This window comes from Peromyscus californicus, unplaced genomic scaffold (genome assembly GCF_007827085.1).
Source record: "Peromyscus californicus insignis strain IS unplaced genomic scaffold, ASM782708v3 Scaffold_7__1_contigs__length_154581171, whole genome shotgun sequence".
NCBI lineage: Eukaryota > Metazoa > Chordata > Mammalia > Rodentia > Cricetidae > Peromyscus > Peromyscus californicus.
Genome location: NW_026294595.1, coordinates 114,688,276 through 114,704,128, shown reverse-complemented (window position 1 = coordinate 114,704,128; position 15,853 = coordinate 114,688,276). Strand labels below are relative to the sequence as shown.

The 15,853-nt window shown below is 39.5% G+C and overlaps 1 protein-coding gene across 11 annotated transcripts in view; it reads left to right on the top strand.

The window, feature by feature from the left end:
• Positions 1 to 15,853, top strand: part of Tasp1 (taspase 1) — a 257,060-nt gene that overhangs the window by 109,732 nt on the left and 131,475 nt on the right. For 8 of the 11 annotated variants that reach the window (XM_052723400.1, XM_052723396.1, XM_052723397.1 and 5 more), the window contains 2 exons: positions 2,206 to 2,325; positions 7,635 to 7,713. In XM_052723400.1, coding sequence (XP_052579360.1) covers positions 2,206 to 2,325; positions 7,635 to 7,713 — 199 coding nt within the window. Of the gene's footprint in view, positions 1 to 2,205; positions 2,326 to 7,634; positions 7,714 to 15,853 lie in introns of those variants that run through there. The other 3 variants (XR_008214930.1, XM_052723398.1, XR_008214931.1) reach the window with 2 other exon arrangements.

Here is a 15,853-nt window from a genome sequence, read left to right as displayed (position 1 = left end):
CCTGTATATTTTAGTTCAGCTGTTGATAGCCCCATGGAATGCTTGTTTTTGAAAGTAGGGTTTGTGGACCAGTGTCAGTGTTACCTACCTGACAGTCTTGGCTAGTTCCTGGGTTACTTCATAGGAATCTTCACTTCAGCAGATTCTCTTACTGACTTGTGTGTGTATTAAAGCTGGAGAAGCCCCACTGTAGAACACAAAAGACTTGTAATTTGGACACTTTTGTCACTGAAGTTACAAAGTTAAAGCAATTTAGAGATGGTTTATAAGAACACTAAACATGTTCACCTTAAAAGCTGCCTTTATGGTTTTGGCTGATGATAGCCCCATGGAATGCTACCAGACCTTGTTTTTAAGTGCATTTTGGTTTATTTTTGTACTTTGATTCTCAATCTTACTGAACAAAGAAGATAAATGGTGCAAAGAAACAAAACCATTGCTGTTAAATCTAGTTAGACATGACAGCCCTGGCATCACATAAAATCAGCTCTTCAGAAAAGGAGAAAGACCTGCTCAGACACTGGGTACACAGACTGTATAATCACCACTGGGCTTTTATGCACACGAGGAATGCAGATATACTTAAAGCATAAGTAGATGCTCAGTGAATGGATAAACAAGGACTAGAGCCCTACTCAGGAAGTTGATGGTCAAGCCTGAAACTTTCCTTGAAAGTTATGCTCCTGCCTGTGAGCACAACTATATTATTCTGGGATGTGACCAGGTGATTCTCTTGGCTGCCTTTCCTTCAAGTGTGGCTACGTGTGTGACTAGATGTATTATACTTGCTTCATCCCCAAGAACCTCTTCTGCCAATGTCAGAATTGTCAGCCATTTGTTTCATTACACTTGAGAGTGTTAGGACTCTGAGTAATAAGTAGAAACATGTAACTGCTTCCTATTACCATATTTAAATAAAAATTTTGTGACACATTTTACCTCTCACCTCCCAATTTAATTTAGAAAAGAAAGTTTTTGTTTGAGTTTTATTTCTGGTATTTGAAAGCGTCCTTCAGCTACTTAGGTGAAATGGCTGCAGGAACTCATGGATATTGTTGTGATGCCTTTATGTGTCACTTTATCTCTTAGTGCACCGAGGGTACAAATGAAGTTTTGCTCAATAGTCTGAGTGTCAAGCCACAGTGGTTGGGTAGCTAGCTACTCTTGTGAACCTGGGGTTGTGCTTGGTACTTTCATTCATGCCAGGGGTTTGGCATACAGTTTGATAACCTTGCCGTAGCCTAAGAATACTACCATGACAGCTATTGACCTAACAATGAACACTAACTTTCCTTTTTAATATATGGTAGGGGAATTTTCTCCATGCCTCCTTTGATTCTGTTCTTATCTAGTACTTTGTCCTTTTGCAATGGGTGACCGGGAAACCTTTGTGGTAGGAGACAGTTGCTATTAATTACTAAATTTTAAATGCCTTAAACATGTGGGACTGGTGAGAAGGCACAGAGACACAAAGATGCCTTCTAATAACACACAGTTTTCTATCACCAGTTGCCAAGCATATTAATAATAGCAGAAAAGGGATCATGTCATACTGTTTCTCTTATGGGCTTGATGGGAAAATGATAATGTTGTGCCTGAGTCGTTTAGCTTAATGATGGCTTAATGGCAAATGCCATTCTCCCTTTTTGAATGCATTATTCATTCTTGGAAGTCTGTATGTAATCTATCTTAAAAACATGAATGGTAGCATTTATTGGCTCATTTAGATCGCAGGTCTTTTCACCCACAAATTCTCATTTATTTAATTATTGAGATTAAGAGGAAAACAATAAAATAATAAAGAAATGAATTATAACTGTTGCACTTAAGGATTAATTCAGATATTTTTCATGTTGTGATTACACTGTGCCCTATGTGTAGTCATGTCTAGATTCCTCACAGGAGGCCTGGTGAATATCATGCCTGCTGGGCTGTCATATCTAGGTGTCTTGTGCCAGGCCTGGTGAACACTGTACCTGCTGGGCTGTCATGTCTAGGTGTCTTATGCCAGGCCTGGTAAACACTGTGCTCACTGGGCTGTCATGTCTAGGTGTCTTATGCCAGGCCTGGTAAACACTGTGCTCACTGGGCTGTCGTGTCTAGGTGTCTTATGCCAGGCCTGGTGAACACTGTGCTCATTGGGCTGTCATGTCTAGGTGTCTTGTGCCAGGCTTGGTGGAGACTCATGTCTCTTTTGTTCCACAGGAAAACGACTCAGGCACTTTGGACACAGTGGGTGCTGTGGTCGTCGATCATGAAGGGAATGTTGCTGCTGCTGTCTCCAGTGGAGGTTTGGCCTTGAAACATCCAGGGAGAGTTGGGCAGGTAAGGATTTGTGGATTACTTAATCTCCTTTTCAAAATGAAATCAGGTCTTGTCTAAGCACAACCATTAAACAACTAGGGATGGTTTTTCCTTAAGAAAAATAAAAATCCTTGTTCTTGAACATTTGCTTCTTATAGATCAAGAACAAAATTCTTTTTCATTCTTACTTCTTTAAAGAGCCATCTCATGGTGACAGGGCCGATTTTTATAACCAGTAACCCCAGCTTCCCTGCTCTCAGCAGCCTGAGTGTCACAGGCCTTTGTAGTAGATATTTAATAATTGTATATTGATGTACATCTTCCTTAGTAAATATAACTCTGTAGGAGCAAACACTCCCTGACTATATTGCCCATTGCTTTAAGTATGAACATTGTTTTAGAGTAACACTTTTTATTCCCTTCACTCAAGTCACAGTGGCATTTTGGCATTCTATGTCTCTCCTCTGATTTTAGACATTTTACAGAGTAGATACTATTTTTGGTCACCCTGTATCTCAGCCAAGTATCTAGTAAATGAAGAGACTCTAATTTATGTGAAGTTTTCTTATTCTGAGTTCTCTTGCAGAGCTTTTTTTCAACATGCCTTCCCCACCTTCAATCTTTAATTCTGTCCTGAAAATGAAATCTAAGAATGAATTTGATATGCCAAGGGTGGTGGGTATTATGACCTGATTTTACACAGTTCTTATGATCTTAGTAAATATTTGTGAATCAAGATACTCCTCTGTAGTTTTTTAAAGAGGTTCAGAAGATTTTATTTAAAACTCCATGTTTGGCTCTTGTCTTCCATGTGAAATGAAGCTCACTGTGTTGTATGTCCCTAACATTTGGAGAACAGTCAATGTCACTGTTAGTTCGGTCATGGTTGCTAGTGATTGCTTGGAGCAGACTGACTTGTGGAAGATATCGTTGCAAAGCTCCCAGTGATAGTCCCCAGTCAACCCTTAATGTGGATAGACTTCTACACTATAGTTCTATACTAGTAGGGTGTGAGTGGTAACAGTAACTGATTTTGTGTTCCTTTTTGCCTACCATGTAGAAAATTTATGGAGAGTGATTACTTAACCATATGTATAGTGCTTTGAATGCATTATAAAAGCCTTTGTTCACTTAAATTTTTCCGTATTATGGAACTGTATATTTGTCAAGTTTGGAGTAAGAAAATCAAACTTTCTAAATCAGGTTTGGATGTCCTGGTAGAGAAGATACATAAAGCCAACAGAGTTGCCTCCATTACTTTTGTAATCTCTTGACTTTCTCGTTTTTTATTTGTTTTGGGTAGTAAAGTAATAGCAGCACATTAACAAGGTGCTGCAGCCAGAAGTCTTGAAGCCATTCTGTCACCACAAATGGGACTTCTGTGAAATTTATGCATTGATTTGCTCTACTTGACTTGTTTAGAAAAAAACCATTGTGAGAGCTAAAAAGTCATCAAAACATGTGGAGTAAAGGAGTCAAAATGCTTAGAGGAAAATACAGTTGCTTGGTTGTATGAAGTTGCTGGGTCCAGGAGATATCATGAACCTGGAGATATGAAGCATCAAATGAGAGATAAAACTATGGAGCATAAAAGCATGTTCTTTCAAAGGCTAAGTAAAAACAAGCAGAAATGAGATACATTTCAATGTATTGTAAATACTCAAATGAATGATTTTTTTTAAATTAGCATACCTGCTATAGATATTTAATAGGAGCACAGATTGTAAAATTTAATTTAAACTGGGTTTACTTGTTTTAGTATGTAACCATTACAGTTTACAGCTGGGATTGAAGAAAGAAATTAATAGACTTTACTAGTTGTAGTTGGAGTTTTCTCCAGTCCTGCCCAGCCCCATGGACCCCGCAACCACTTATAAAATAATCACCCAGAAGCTTATATTAATTAAACTGCTTGGCCATTAGCTCAGGCCTACCACTGACTAGCTCTTACACTTAAACTCAGCCCATTTCTGTTAATCTGTATGTCACCACGTGTTCCGTGGCTTTACCTGTTGCCTTTACATGCTGCTCCCTGGACGGCAGGCTGGTGTCTCCTTACTCAGCCTTCTTCTACCAGGCATTCCCTACTCTCCTTGTCCCACCTACTCTATCCTTCCTGCCTGGCTACTGGCCAATCAGCATTTTATTTATCAATCAATCATAGCAACATATATTCACAGCATACAGGACATCCCACAGCACTTCCTGTTTTCTGTTAGCAAATTCTGAAGATGAAATGCTATAGTGCTTACCAAGTTCTAGAAGATTGACATAACACATTTAAATTGCACATCATACTTCCTAGAAATGAACTATAGCTGTCATTGGTTATATACTTGCAGTTTTCAACGCATGCATTCATTCACATGATCCCTTGACAACAATATGAAGGAAGTGTTTTTATTATTCTTTGTTGTTTTGTGGCATGAGGTATTGAACTCAGGGCCTGTGTATTCTAGGCAAGCACTCAGAGCTGCACTCTTTGCCATCACTTTTGTCTTTTCTGAGACAGCCTTACTAAGTTGCCTTGGCTGACCTTGAACTTGCTCTGTATTCCAGGCTTGCCTTGCACTTGTGATCCTCCTGCCCAAGCTGCCAAGCAGCTGGGATTATAGGTCTTCCACAACAATTGCTTGCCACATTATTATGCTCATTTTATAGGAAACAATAGTCCTGAGACAGTTAAGTAATATATCATTTATATAAGCTGCTATTTTTATTATATATAACAGCTTTAAAACAGTTTTACTTCCAAAAACGTAGAAAGCCTTTAAACATTTTAAAAAGGTATACATTTTACTCACAGAAGTGAATAATAGGGGTTCAAACTCTATAATATTATTACTGTATTTTTGTTACTATCTCATCCTAACTAATTTCAGAAGGTTAAGAAGTAAGACAGCCTGAGGCCATGGAATTAAGAGTAGATATTATAAAAGGAATTTTTGTAAAGGAAAAAAAAAAAGGGAGCAATACTGTGCATCCTTTCTTAGGAAGGTGTCTTCCCCAGGCTTTCTGAGAGGTTCCCCTCCTCCTCCTCCCCTTCCCCCTTCCCCTCCTCCCCCTTCCTTTTCCTCTTCCACCTTTCCCTTTCCCTTCCTTTTCCTCCTCCTTCCCCTTCCTCTTCCTCCCCCCCCCCCCCCAATTTGGTGCAGAGCTGTTTGCAGTTCCTACTGAGCCCCAAGGGAGGCAGGGAGACTGCCTGAAGCAGAAGTCCTCAGAGCCTGGGAGCATCTCCAAGGCCTGGATAGTGTTGTCCACTCCCAGGGCTTCACCAGATGCTGAGTCAGATGCTCCAGAAACCAGAGTTTTTATCCGTAAATTCCTCAGAAAATTCAGCCTTTCTCTAGTTTGAGAACCCTTATTTTTAATCTTTTTTTCCTATTTTATTGAGAATAGATGTTTTTCTCACATAATGTATCCTGATCTTGTGAGAATAACATATAATGCCTATACATATTTTTGAGGCATAATATGGTTTGATTTATGTCCATGTCGATTTATGTGATCTATGTCCATGTTTGATTTATGTCCATGTTGATTATGTTTCCGTCTATTCCTCCCAGTTCCTCCCCACCTTCCCTCCCATCAGGATCCACTTCCTTTCTATCTCTCATTAGAAAGCAAACAGGCACCGGGTGTTGGTGGCGCACGCCTTTAATCCCAGCACTTGGGAGGCAGAGCCAGGCGGATCTCTGTGAGTTCGAGGCCAGCCTGGGCTACCAAGTGAGTTCCAGGAAAGGCGCAAAGCTACACAGAGAAACCCTGTCTTGAAAAACCAAAAAAAAAAGAAAAAAAGAAAGCAAACAGGCTTCTAAGGGATAATAATAATTTAAAATATAATAAAACAAAAGCTAATACATTGGAATTGAACAAAACTAACAGAGGGAAGAGAGCCCAAGGAAGGCAAAAGAAACAGAGACTCACTTGTTCACACATTCAGGAATCACATAAACACACTAAACTGGAAGCTATGTCAAATAATCAGAGGACCTGGTGCAGACCTGTGCAGGCCCTGTGTATACTGCCTCAGTCTCTGAGTTCATGTGTGTTTTAACATTGTCGATTTAGAGGACCTTGTTCTCCTGGTCCTCCATCCCCTCTGGCTCTTACACTGGTGTTGCCTCTTCTGCAGGGAGGGTTCCCTGAGCTCAGAGGAGAGGGATTTGATGAGGCCATCCCATTTAGGACTGAGTTGAGGGCCCTTATTTTTAAGGTTCCACATTGATTTCAAGAGTCAGCAGAGCGACTGGCTGACAAACTATGAAAGGGAAAGGTTTTTAGGGATTGGAAAAATTGCTGATGGGACTAAAACAACTTCCTTGTGCTGTTTTCTAAGAACTTTTAGATTATTAGAATAGCAGAGCGCACTTGCTAGTACCTTGCATTTGTATGTGTGTTGTGTGTGTATGTGTCTGCATGTGTGTGGGTACATGGTGAGCATGTATGTATTTGTATAGGCTTGAAATTGATGTTGAAATTTTTCCTTGATTAGCCTCCACTTTATTTACAGAGGAAGGGTCACTCACTGAACTTGGGGCTTTGGGTTCTAGCTGGCCAAGCTAGCCAACTTGCTCCAGGGATCTCATATCTCTAATTCTGGGATTACAGGTGACTGCCATGCCTGCCCGGCTTTCTGTGTAGGTTTGGGGATCCAAATTCTGGTCCTTATAATTTCATGACAAGTGCTTTATACATTGATCCAGGTCTCAGGCTCTATTAATTTTTGAATGACATATAATGCCTATACATATTTTTGAGGCATAATATGGTTTGATTTATGTCCATGTTGATTTATTAATGTTACCAGCTACTGGGGAAAGCAGAGTGGGGGACAGGGAAAGGTTAGTCAAAGATACAGTTAGGTAGGAAGAATAAATCTGGTGTCCCCATCATAGCAGAGTGAGAGTATGGTTAACAGTAATGCATTGCATATCTACAAACGGAAGAGATAGCCTTGAGAGTTTGAAAAACATTGCATGGTTTTTATGTAACTTCTGCTGTTATGAACAAGTTTTTACTTTATTTTCCCTGTGTGTGCATGCAAGTATGCATGTGTGTGCACAAGAAGACAACTCCTGCTGTGGTTCTTCAGTTATCCCCTTGTTTTCAGTCCACCCTGTTTTCTTGAGGTGGGGTCTCTCTTATTTTCATTTTTAATTATCATACAGGTTAATTAAATAGGTTTCATTAGGACACTTTATACATAGTTTGTTTTGTTTTCTATTTTGTATATTGTTAATAAACTGAGTTTTTTGATGGATATGACTTTTATCTCATATTGAAAACAGTGAGTATTATGAGTATGTGTCTGTTTTCTGTTTTCCTAGGCTGCTCTTTATGGATGTGGCTGCTGGGCTGAAAATACTGGAGCTCATAACCCCTACTCCACAGCTGTGAGTACTTCAGGTATTTGCTGCTTTCATGGCCATTTTTCATAGCTACAATCTGTCAGTCATTTAATAATTAAACATTTAAAATTTTATTTATTTATGAGAATTAGGGGAAACATTTATGAGAGTGTTGATGCATGTAAAACATCATTAATTTTGGGAGGTTTTAAAGATTGTTTAGTTTCCAATTATAAACGCTTTGTAAACTTTATCAGTAAAACTCTGATATTAAGTATCATTTAATTCTATTTTATTTATCTAATGACCCATGATAGTTACATTCACATCACAAGTGATATCAAAGCAGTGAGGCATTTCAGAAATTTTCAGGTAATCTCTTGAGTCAAATGTTGACATAAGACGCACATCATGTGCTTCAGAATGTATAGCCTATGGCATTTCCTCATACTATCCTTTTAGTAAAATACAGAACTGTCTTTGTGTGCATATTAAGAAAGTTTATAATTTAGTATTGATTGAAATAGAATGATCATGTGTGATGTGGTATGTGTATGAGCATGCACATGTATGTGTGTTGATGTGTCCCTGTGCTATAAGGATGGGAAATAGGGGTAGGGAAATTTAATGGGTAGAATAATAATCTATTTTCAGCTTTTTATAATACTGATACCACATATACTTGAAGCTTTTTCTCTTTATGTGGTGATACTACTGGTAGACAAGGTCAGTGATAGTTTACTCCTTCCTCATGTATCCCTCAAGTTCTTTTTCCAAACAGCCTCAGGCCTTATCACATCTGTGCAGTACAGATATATCTTCCTTTCTTTTCTTCACCCTTTCAGTTTCTGACCACATTGGTTTTTGTTGTCTAGTACAGTAGCTCGCCTATGCTTCCTGCTACTCACCCTGTGATCTACTGTAATATACAGTGCATTAGTAAATTATCATATGTTGTTTGAACTCACCGACACGCTGTTTCTCTAGGCTGGCCTTTCCCCACTTCAAACTCTAGTGTGTTTACCTTAGAGTATCCTCCAAGATCCCTTGACCTGGAATGGGCTGGTCTCCTGGGCCTGTGAGAAAGTGAATGGAGAATGGTAGAACTGCCCAGAATTAAGATACCAAGATGACAAAAAGATTAAATTGCTAGAGTAAAAATGAAAACCTGTGTCCTAGAACATAGCTGGGAGATAATAGTTTCCAAGTACCTTCTCCAAACAAAAGATCCAACTACAGTTTATTCTATGCCGTTGAAGACCCAGGAGGGGCCAACACAGGAGGTGCTCTGCCTGAGAGCTTCTCTACCCACACATGATCCGGCTGACATCTGCCCTGTAGGTGGATTTGTCTTTGGATCACGAGCTCACCAAAAAATGACTTGGAGACTTATTATTAGTTATGAAAGCTCAGCCTTAGCTTAGGCTTGTTCTTAACTAGTTCTTATAACTTAAATTAACCCATATCTTTTTAATCTATGATCTTTTATGTGGCTCAGTTACCTTGACTCTGTACTCCACATTCTGCTTCTTCTCTATCTGGCTGGCAACTCCACCTTTTTTCCTCTTTGAGTCCTTTCTGTCCCCAGGAGTTCCACCTTCCTGCCTAGCTACTGGCCATTCAGCTCTTTATTAAAGCAGTCACACTGACACACACATCTTCACACAGTGTAAAGGGATATTCCACAACATGCCCACTGACTGGTATGGTTTCCTCCATTTGCCCTAGTCCATTTCTGCTGGATGCTCAGTGCCTGATCAGGTGCTCCACTATCTTTCAGCTGCTTGTGGTCTTCTTTTTGTCTTTCATGTTTGCCACACACTTAACAGTTCTTCAAAACAGAAAGCATGGCTATTGTGGACATTTTCTGTACAGAACATCTACAATACAGACATTGCCCATTATAGCGTAGAACTTGGCGCTCTCTTGATTTTTTCTTTTATTTCCCCTTTGTCTCTGGCCTGCTTCATTTCAGGTACCTTTATAGGATTTTCTTCCTCTTGAAAACAGTTGTGGGGTTTGGTTATCTTCATTTCCCTATATGTTTTCTCTTGCTGATTTGGTGTCCTTGCTATCTTCCTGATTTCAACTGTTTTCTTTTTGCCTATTAACTTCTACATCTGTGTCTGCTATGGGTTTTCTCTGGAAGTCTACATACATCCTTTCTGTCTTCCTGTTAAGTATTCTCCTGTGAGTTTTATGTATGTATTTTTTTCCTATGACTACCTTTCTCCAGTGGTTTTCTTCTTAAAAATATTTCAAAATTACATTAATATTATTGTGTATATGGGGGCCATATCTGTGTGTCACAGTGCATGTGTGGAGATCAGAGGACAGCCCATAGAAGTCAGTTCTTTCTTCCCACCATAGTTTCCCAAGGATCAGACTCAGCTTGACAGGCTTAGCTATAAGTGTCTTTACCTGCTGAATCATCTCACTGACTCTCTTAGCTGTTTTCTTGCCCTCACTATCCTCCTCTTTTGGATATTAAAAATTTTAGATATTGGCACTATTCTGTAGCTAGAGTTTTCCTGCCTGGCCCACAGTCAGGACAAATCTCTCTCACCCGCAAGACCCACAGCCACTCAGACCCGACCAAGTAAACACAGAGACTTATATTGGTTACAAACTGTATGGCCGTGGCAGGCTTCTTGCTAACTGTTCTTACAGCTTAAATTAATCCATTTCTATTAATCTATATCTTTCCATGTGGCTTGTGGCTTACCGGTACTTTACATCTTCCTTGTCCTGATGGCGGCTGGCAGTGTCTCTCCCACCCAGCTTCCTGTTCTCTCAATTCTCCTCTCTGTTAGTCCCGCCTATACTTCCTGCCTGGCCACTGCCAATCAGTGATTTATTCATTGACCAATCAGCAACACATTTGACATACAGACCATCCCACAGCACTATTCTATTTCATTGCTTCTTTCCATTTTTACTGACCTGTCTTTGTTTTTCAGACTTGTGTTTTCTAACCTGCCATGTGTGGCTTCCATTCTATCTATCTCCTTTCTTTGTATCAGAAAATATGATTGTGAGTCATGAGGCTATTTGATATACAAATCAATAATCAATTGAAAGCATACCAATATAACTGTAAAAATGCTTTTCATCCTTTATTTTGAACAGAAGAACAAAATACAGTAATGCATTAATTTTCAGTTTAATCTTGATGGAACATAAAAATCTTGCCACACAATGTCAGAAATTAGCTAATGTATGTAGTCCTGTGTCTTTAAAGAAAAATTATATGAACAAACTGAAGTATGAAGCATTGCTTCATTTGTATTTTTTCACAAAACTGTCAGTATTATGTATTGTGCTTGTGTTGGTTTTAGCAAATGTCTTCACTGAGTTAGTTAATTGTTTTGGTATTATCCTCAAATCTTGATATTTGGAACTGTCTTGAGAGTCTGCCTAACTGTGTCATTTTGTGAAAGAGATTCAATCTCTTTGAGATTACCTATTCACCAACAAAACCCAGTTTTTAAGAACTGGTGATGTGGCAACTAGAATAAGAACCTACTTTATAAATTTGATCCTGTTAAGTAGAATGCAATGGCAAGAAAAGCTAGAATTGCACCATTAAGGTCTTTACAAGCTCCCTTTCCCTCTCTGTTCCCCATTTTGTCTCTCCTGCATCAGTTGTTTCCAGTTCATGGTACCCAGAATTGCATTTGAACGTGGATATGAGACATGTCATGTTGCACCTTCCAAAGTTAAAGGATGAAATGCTTGAACTGGAGGATGATAGAACAGATGCCGTGCTCCTCCTTTGTGTAGGACTGTGTTGGCTCTTTCTTGTTTTCCTTGGGACTGTTGTTGTGAGGTTGATGATGGAAATGCATGGCAGAGTTGGAGTATCCAAGTCATAGGAAAGGTGGAACACAGAATTTTGTGATTGTCCAGAATAAGAAAAGACTTGTGCCTTGAGCAGTTGTAGAAAATCCAGAGACCTGGCTAGTGTTTTGGTTTATATATCTTGGAAGGTGATAATTGAAAAGCAGAGAAAAGACAGTTGTGGTCAGGATAGGGCTCTCCCAAGGCCAGATAAGCAATTTGGTCATTAGCTCGAGGAATAAACTTCAGCATCTTGTTCTCATCATTGGGTAGGGAGGAATGAGTAGGGGTGTGTATGGGACAGGAACTGCTCTTGTAAACACTGACAAATGTTTTGGAGTCATAGGACTATTCAACACTAGGAGTGAAGAAGAGCAGTCACCTTGCTTCTTGTCCACACTTGGTAGTTGTAGTTGCTAGTTGTTAGTAACACAACAGGAATAACTGGCCATCGCTGTTGACATAGAGGTCCTCAGTGCACATCTTTCACTATTAAGTTCCATTTATTATATGTCACATCTTTTATAAAATAGACAATATTTAATACTAGTAAGGGAAACAAAAATATTACCAATAGAAGAATGATGAAGCATTTTCATTTCACTTAACACATGGTTGTTGCTTTATGAGAAAATAAGGAACTGAGGATGTTCCTTCAGTGATAAGTGTTTGCTTTACTGGCAATAAACCCACTTCCCATTCTGTGCCTAACATTTAGTCATTTTAAATTTCAGTCCCAATCCTTTGAACACAATGTAAGCAGCAAGCAAAATGAACACACCTAGTTTTCATGTGGCGCACAACAGACAGACCACCAAACAGAACAGCTTGCATTGGGAAACAGTGACAGCCCTATCACTCCCATAGCTTATTGGACAGCGTCATACCTTCTTATTCTCGAGCATTCCTCTCATTTCTCCTACTCCCCTTCTTTTGAGACCAAGTTTTGAGTGGCCAAAGCTGGCTTTGAAATTTCATCTGCTGCCCCTACTCTTGAGTGCTGAAGATTACAGATGTGACTTCTTATGTCTAATCAGAATTTTTAAATATGAAAAAGGCATATTTTAGAATTAGTAAATTATTAAAAGTTTTTCTTATTGTCATTTTTAAAAATGAAAATAAGTAACTTGTAACTTTTTTTTTTGTTTGTTTGTTTGTTTTTCGAGACAGGGTTTCTCTGTGTAGCTTTGCGCCTTTTTGGATCTTGCTCTGTAGCCCAGGCTGGCCTCGAACTCACAGAGATCCTCCTGGCTCTGCCTCCCGAGTGCTGGGATTAAAGGCGTGCGCCACCACCGCCCGGCCACTTGTAACTTTTTGAAGTAATAAGGCAGGCTTCTGAGGAAAGGAGTGCTGTGGGTAGATTGGCATCTCTTGAGTGCCTGACATAGAGCTTTACACATGGTGAGAAACTAACATTTAAAGAAAAGTAATGAGCATGTGGCTCCAGCCTCTTTTAGAAGGATGCTTACTTTTTCTAAAGGTGGTTCATCATCTTAAATAACACTTTATGGTTTAAATCTTTGCCGAATTTGGATTTGTACGTAATTATTCAGTAGCAGATGAGATGTATACTGTAAGATACATCCTTGTTTGTCTCTGGCCATAGAAAGGAAGAACATATGAAGGATTAGAAGATCAGAGGAGGAAACCAGCTGGAGATTGAGGTTGTGCTCTGGTTGACCTTAAGGTTGTCTTCTGTTCCTTGTCACTTCTCTTGCCTGATTTCTTTTCTTCCTTTCCCTCATCCTCCTCCTCTTCATCATTTCCCGCGTTTTGAAAAGGGATTTTTTCTCATATAATATATTCTGATTATGAGTTTTCCCTTCCTCGATTCCCAGTTCTTCTCCACCTCCCCTTCTATCCAGATCCACCCCCTTGCTATCTCCCATTATAAAATAAACAGTGTTCTAAGGGATAATATCTATCTGTCTGTCTATCTATCTATCTATCTATCTATCTATCTATCTATCTATCTATCTATCTAACTGCCTACCTATGAAGATTAAGCATATCTATAAAGAACACATCAGAATAGGACAAAACAAGTCTACAGAAGGAGAGGAGCCCAAGAAACAGATACAGATTCAGAGACTGACTCGTTTGCACATTCTTGGATCCCATAAAAACATGAAACTGGAAGCCATAATATAGACACACAAAAACCTGTAGGGTAAAAAGAGATTTAAAAAAAAAAATAAGACAGGCCACACCAGTCAGAAGAACAGGTGAGTGATCCACCTGCCAGCTGAACTGCCCCATTCCCTAGATTCTGTTGCTAAAGACCCTTCCCATAGCCCACTATCCCAGCTCATTTCTGCTGTACTGCCTGGCCCTGCCTCTAACACCTGGGGACTTCTGCCTCCCAGGAGCAGGGTACACCAGCTCATTGTCCACCCTGCTGCTGGGCCCTGCCCCCAACCCCAGTGGACTTCTGCCACTTAGGCATAGTCCACAACAGTTAATACAGACTTCTGCTGCTCAGGTGCAGGCTACACCAATCTGGAGAACAGAGATCCCCTGCTGCACCAAAGGCCAAGCTAACTTCCGGAAGGCCAACTTTCCACTTGGACAGAGACTCCCTACTTAATGGGGCCTTCAGGGGCCAGCCTTAAAGACCTCCTCTCAGGGTCCAAAGGAGACACTATAATAAGTGTCTAACTAATATCTGATGGGGAAGGAATGAATCTGCTCACACCGTGTTCTATCTGTCCATGTCTCTTTATTCTTCTACTCTTTTCTCTCTTTTTACTCTTCTAATTTTCTTGGCCTAATTGTCTATAATTTCTTAGCTCAAATTCTCTGTTCTCATCTTCCTGCTTCTTCTCTTCTCATCTCACCTAATAAGTCTTCTTTCACAGGAGGCTTGAACAATAGAAAAAGTTACAGGAGTTCCCTCTTATTGGTCAAAAGCACATTCCTAGGGTAAGCGATAAGGAGCCGAGACATTTACCCTGGCACCATACATTTTCAAGGTTTCAGGAGTAATAGGGAGGGCCATAGTACCTAAATGAGACAAAACCCAAGACATAGGTCTATTGTGAGCAGACTTGGCAAGCGAAGAATTTGCATGCTTTCTTTAAGGTGCTTTGTGTTAGTAATCTTGGTAGATACTTGTGACTCTGACCTTGTGCATAACTGCAAAGTTTTAAACTTAGGATCTATTTACAAAGGCCTTTAGTCTAGTTTGAACTTGCTCTGAGGTAAATGTGAGCTAAACATGTACAGTTTGTGTTAGACTGAGGTGAGATTGTTATTTTGTTAGCCTGAGTAAAAGGAACAAGGCAGGCTTTAAATGTCTACAGTCTCATGGGACAGTAGATCTGGCTATGAAGCATATCCTACTATATTTTCTATATATCAAAATTATACAACTAAATTAAAATCATCTTCCTGACTACCCACAGATATATGTACTCATAAGACTGAGATGTAATCATGAGATTACATGTACACATTTGATGAAAATTCATGGTAATGGGGAGATATCATAGCTGTTATTGCACAAGAAGTTATAGTTGGAAGCAACAGTATTCAGAATTGGTGGCCTGCAAGCCTTGCTTGATAGGTTAAACCCACCAGAGAACATTCTGCTGGTGGGTTGACATCTGAATTATCAATTGCTATAAGGTGTAATTGTGTCATGGCCCACAGTAGCTCATGACAATGGCTCCTGACACCTACCAGATCAGAGGAAATGCCGGCTTCCAGAAATCCAGAACCAAAGACTAGAAAACCAAAGTAGAAACAGAAGCCAAGGAACAAAACACCCATCCAACAAAGACCAACTCAGAAATCAGGACCTAGATCTAAATCATCCCAAACTCAGATGCCTAAATACCAGTGTGAAACCACAATCAACAATAGCTAGGGTAATGTGGCACCACCAAAGCCCAGGTATCCTAAAACAGCAAGACCTGAATATTCCAACACAGCCAAAGCATAAGAAAAAGATGTTAAAAACAACTTTATGAAGATGATAAAGGTCTTTAAAGAGGAAATGAAAAACTGTCTTAAAGAAATCAAGGAAAAGACAACCAAAAAATTGGAAGGAATCAATGAATCCCTTAAAGAATGCTAAGAAAGCCAAAAAGCAAACAGGTAAAGTAAACTGTTCAAGACATGAAAATTGAAACATAAGCAATAAAGCAAACACAAACTGAGGGAATTACGGAAATGGAAAATCTGGGTATACAAAAGGAATTACAGATGCAAGCATCAACAGAATACAAGAGATGGAAGAGAGAATCTTAGGTGTTGAAGGTACGATAGAAGAAATAGATTCACCCTTCAAAGAAAACGTTAAATCTAAAAAACTTCTAACACAAAAAACATCCAGGAAATCTGGTACACTATGAAAA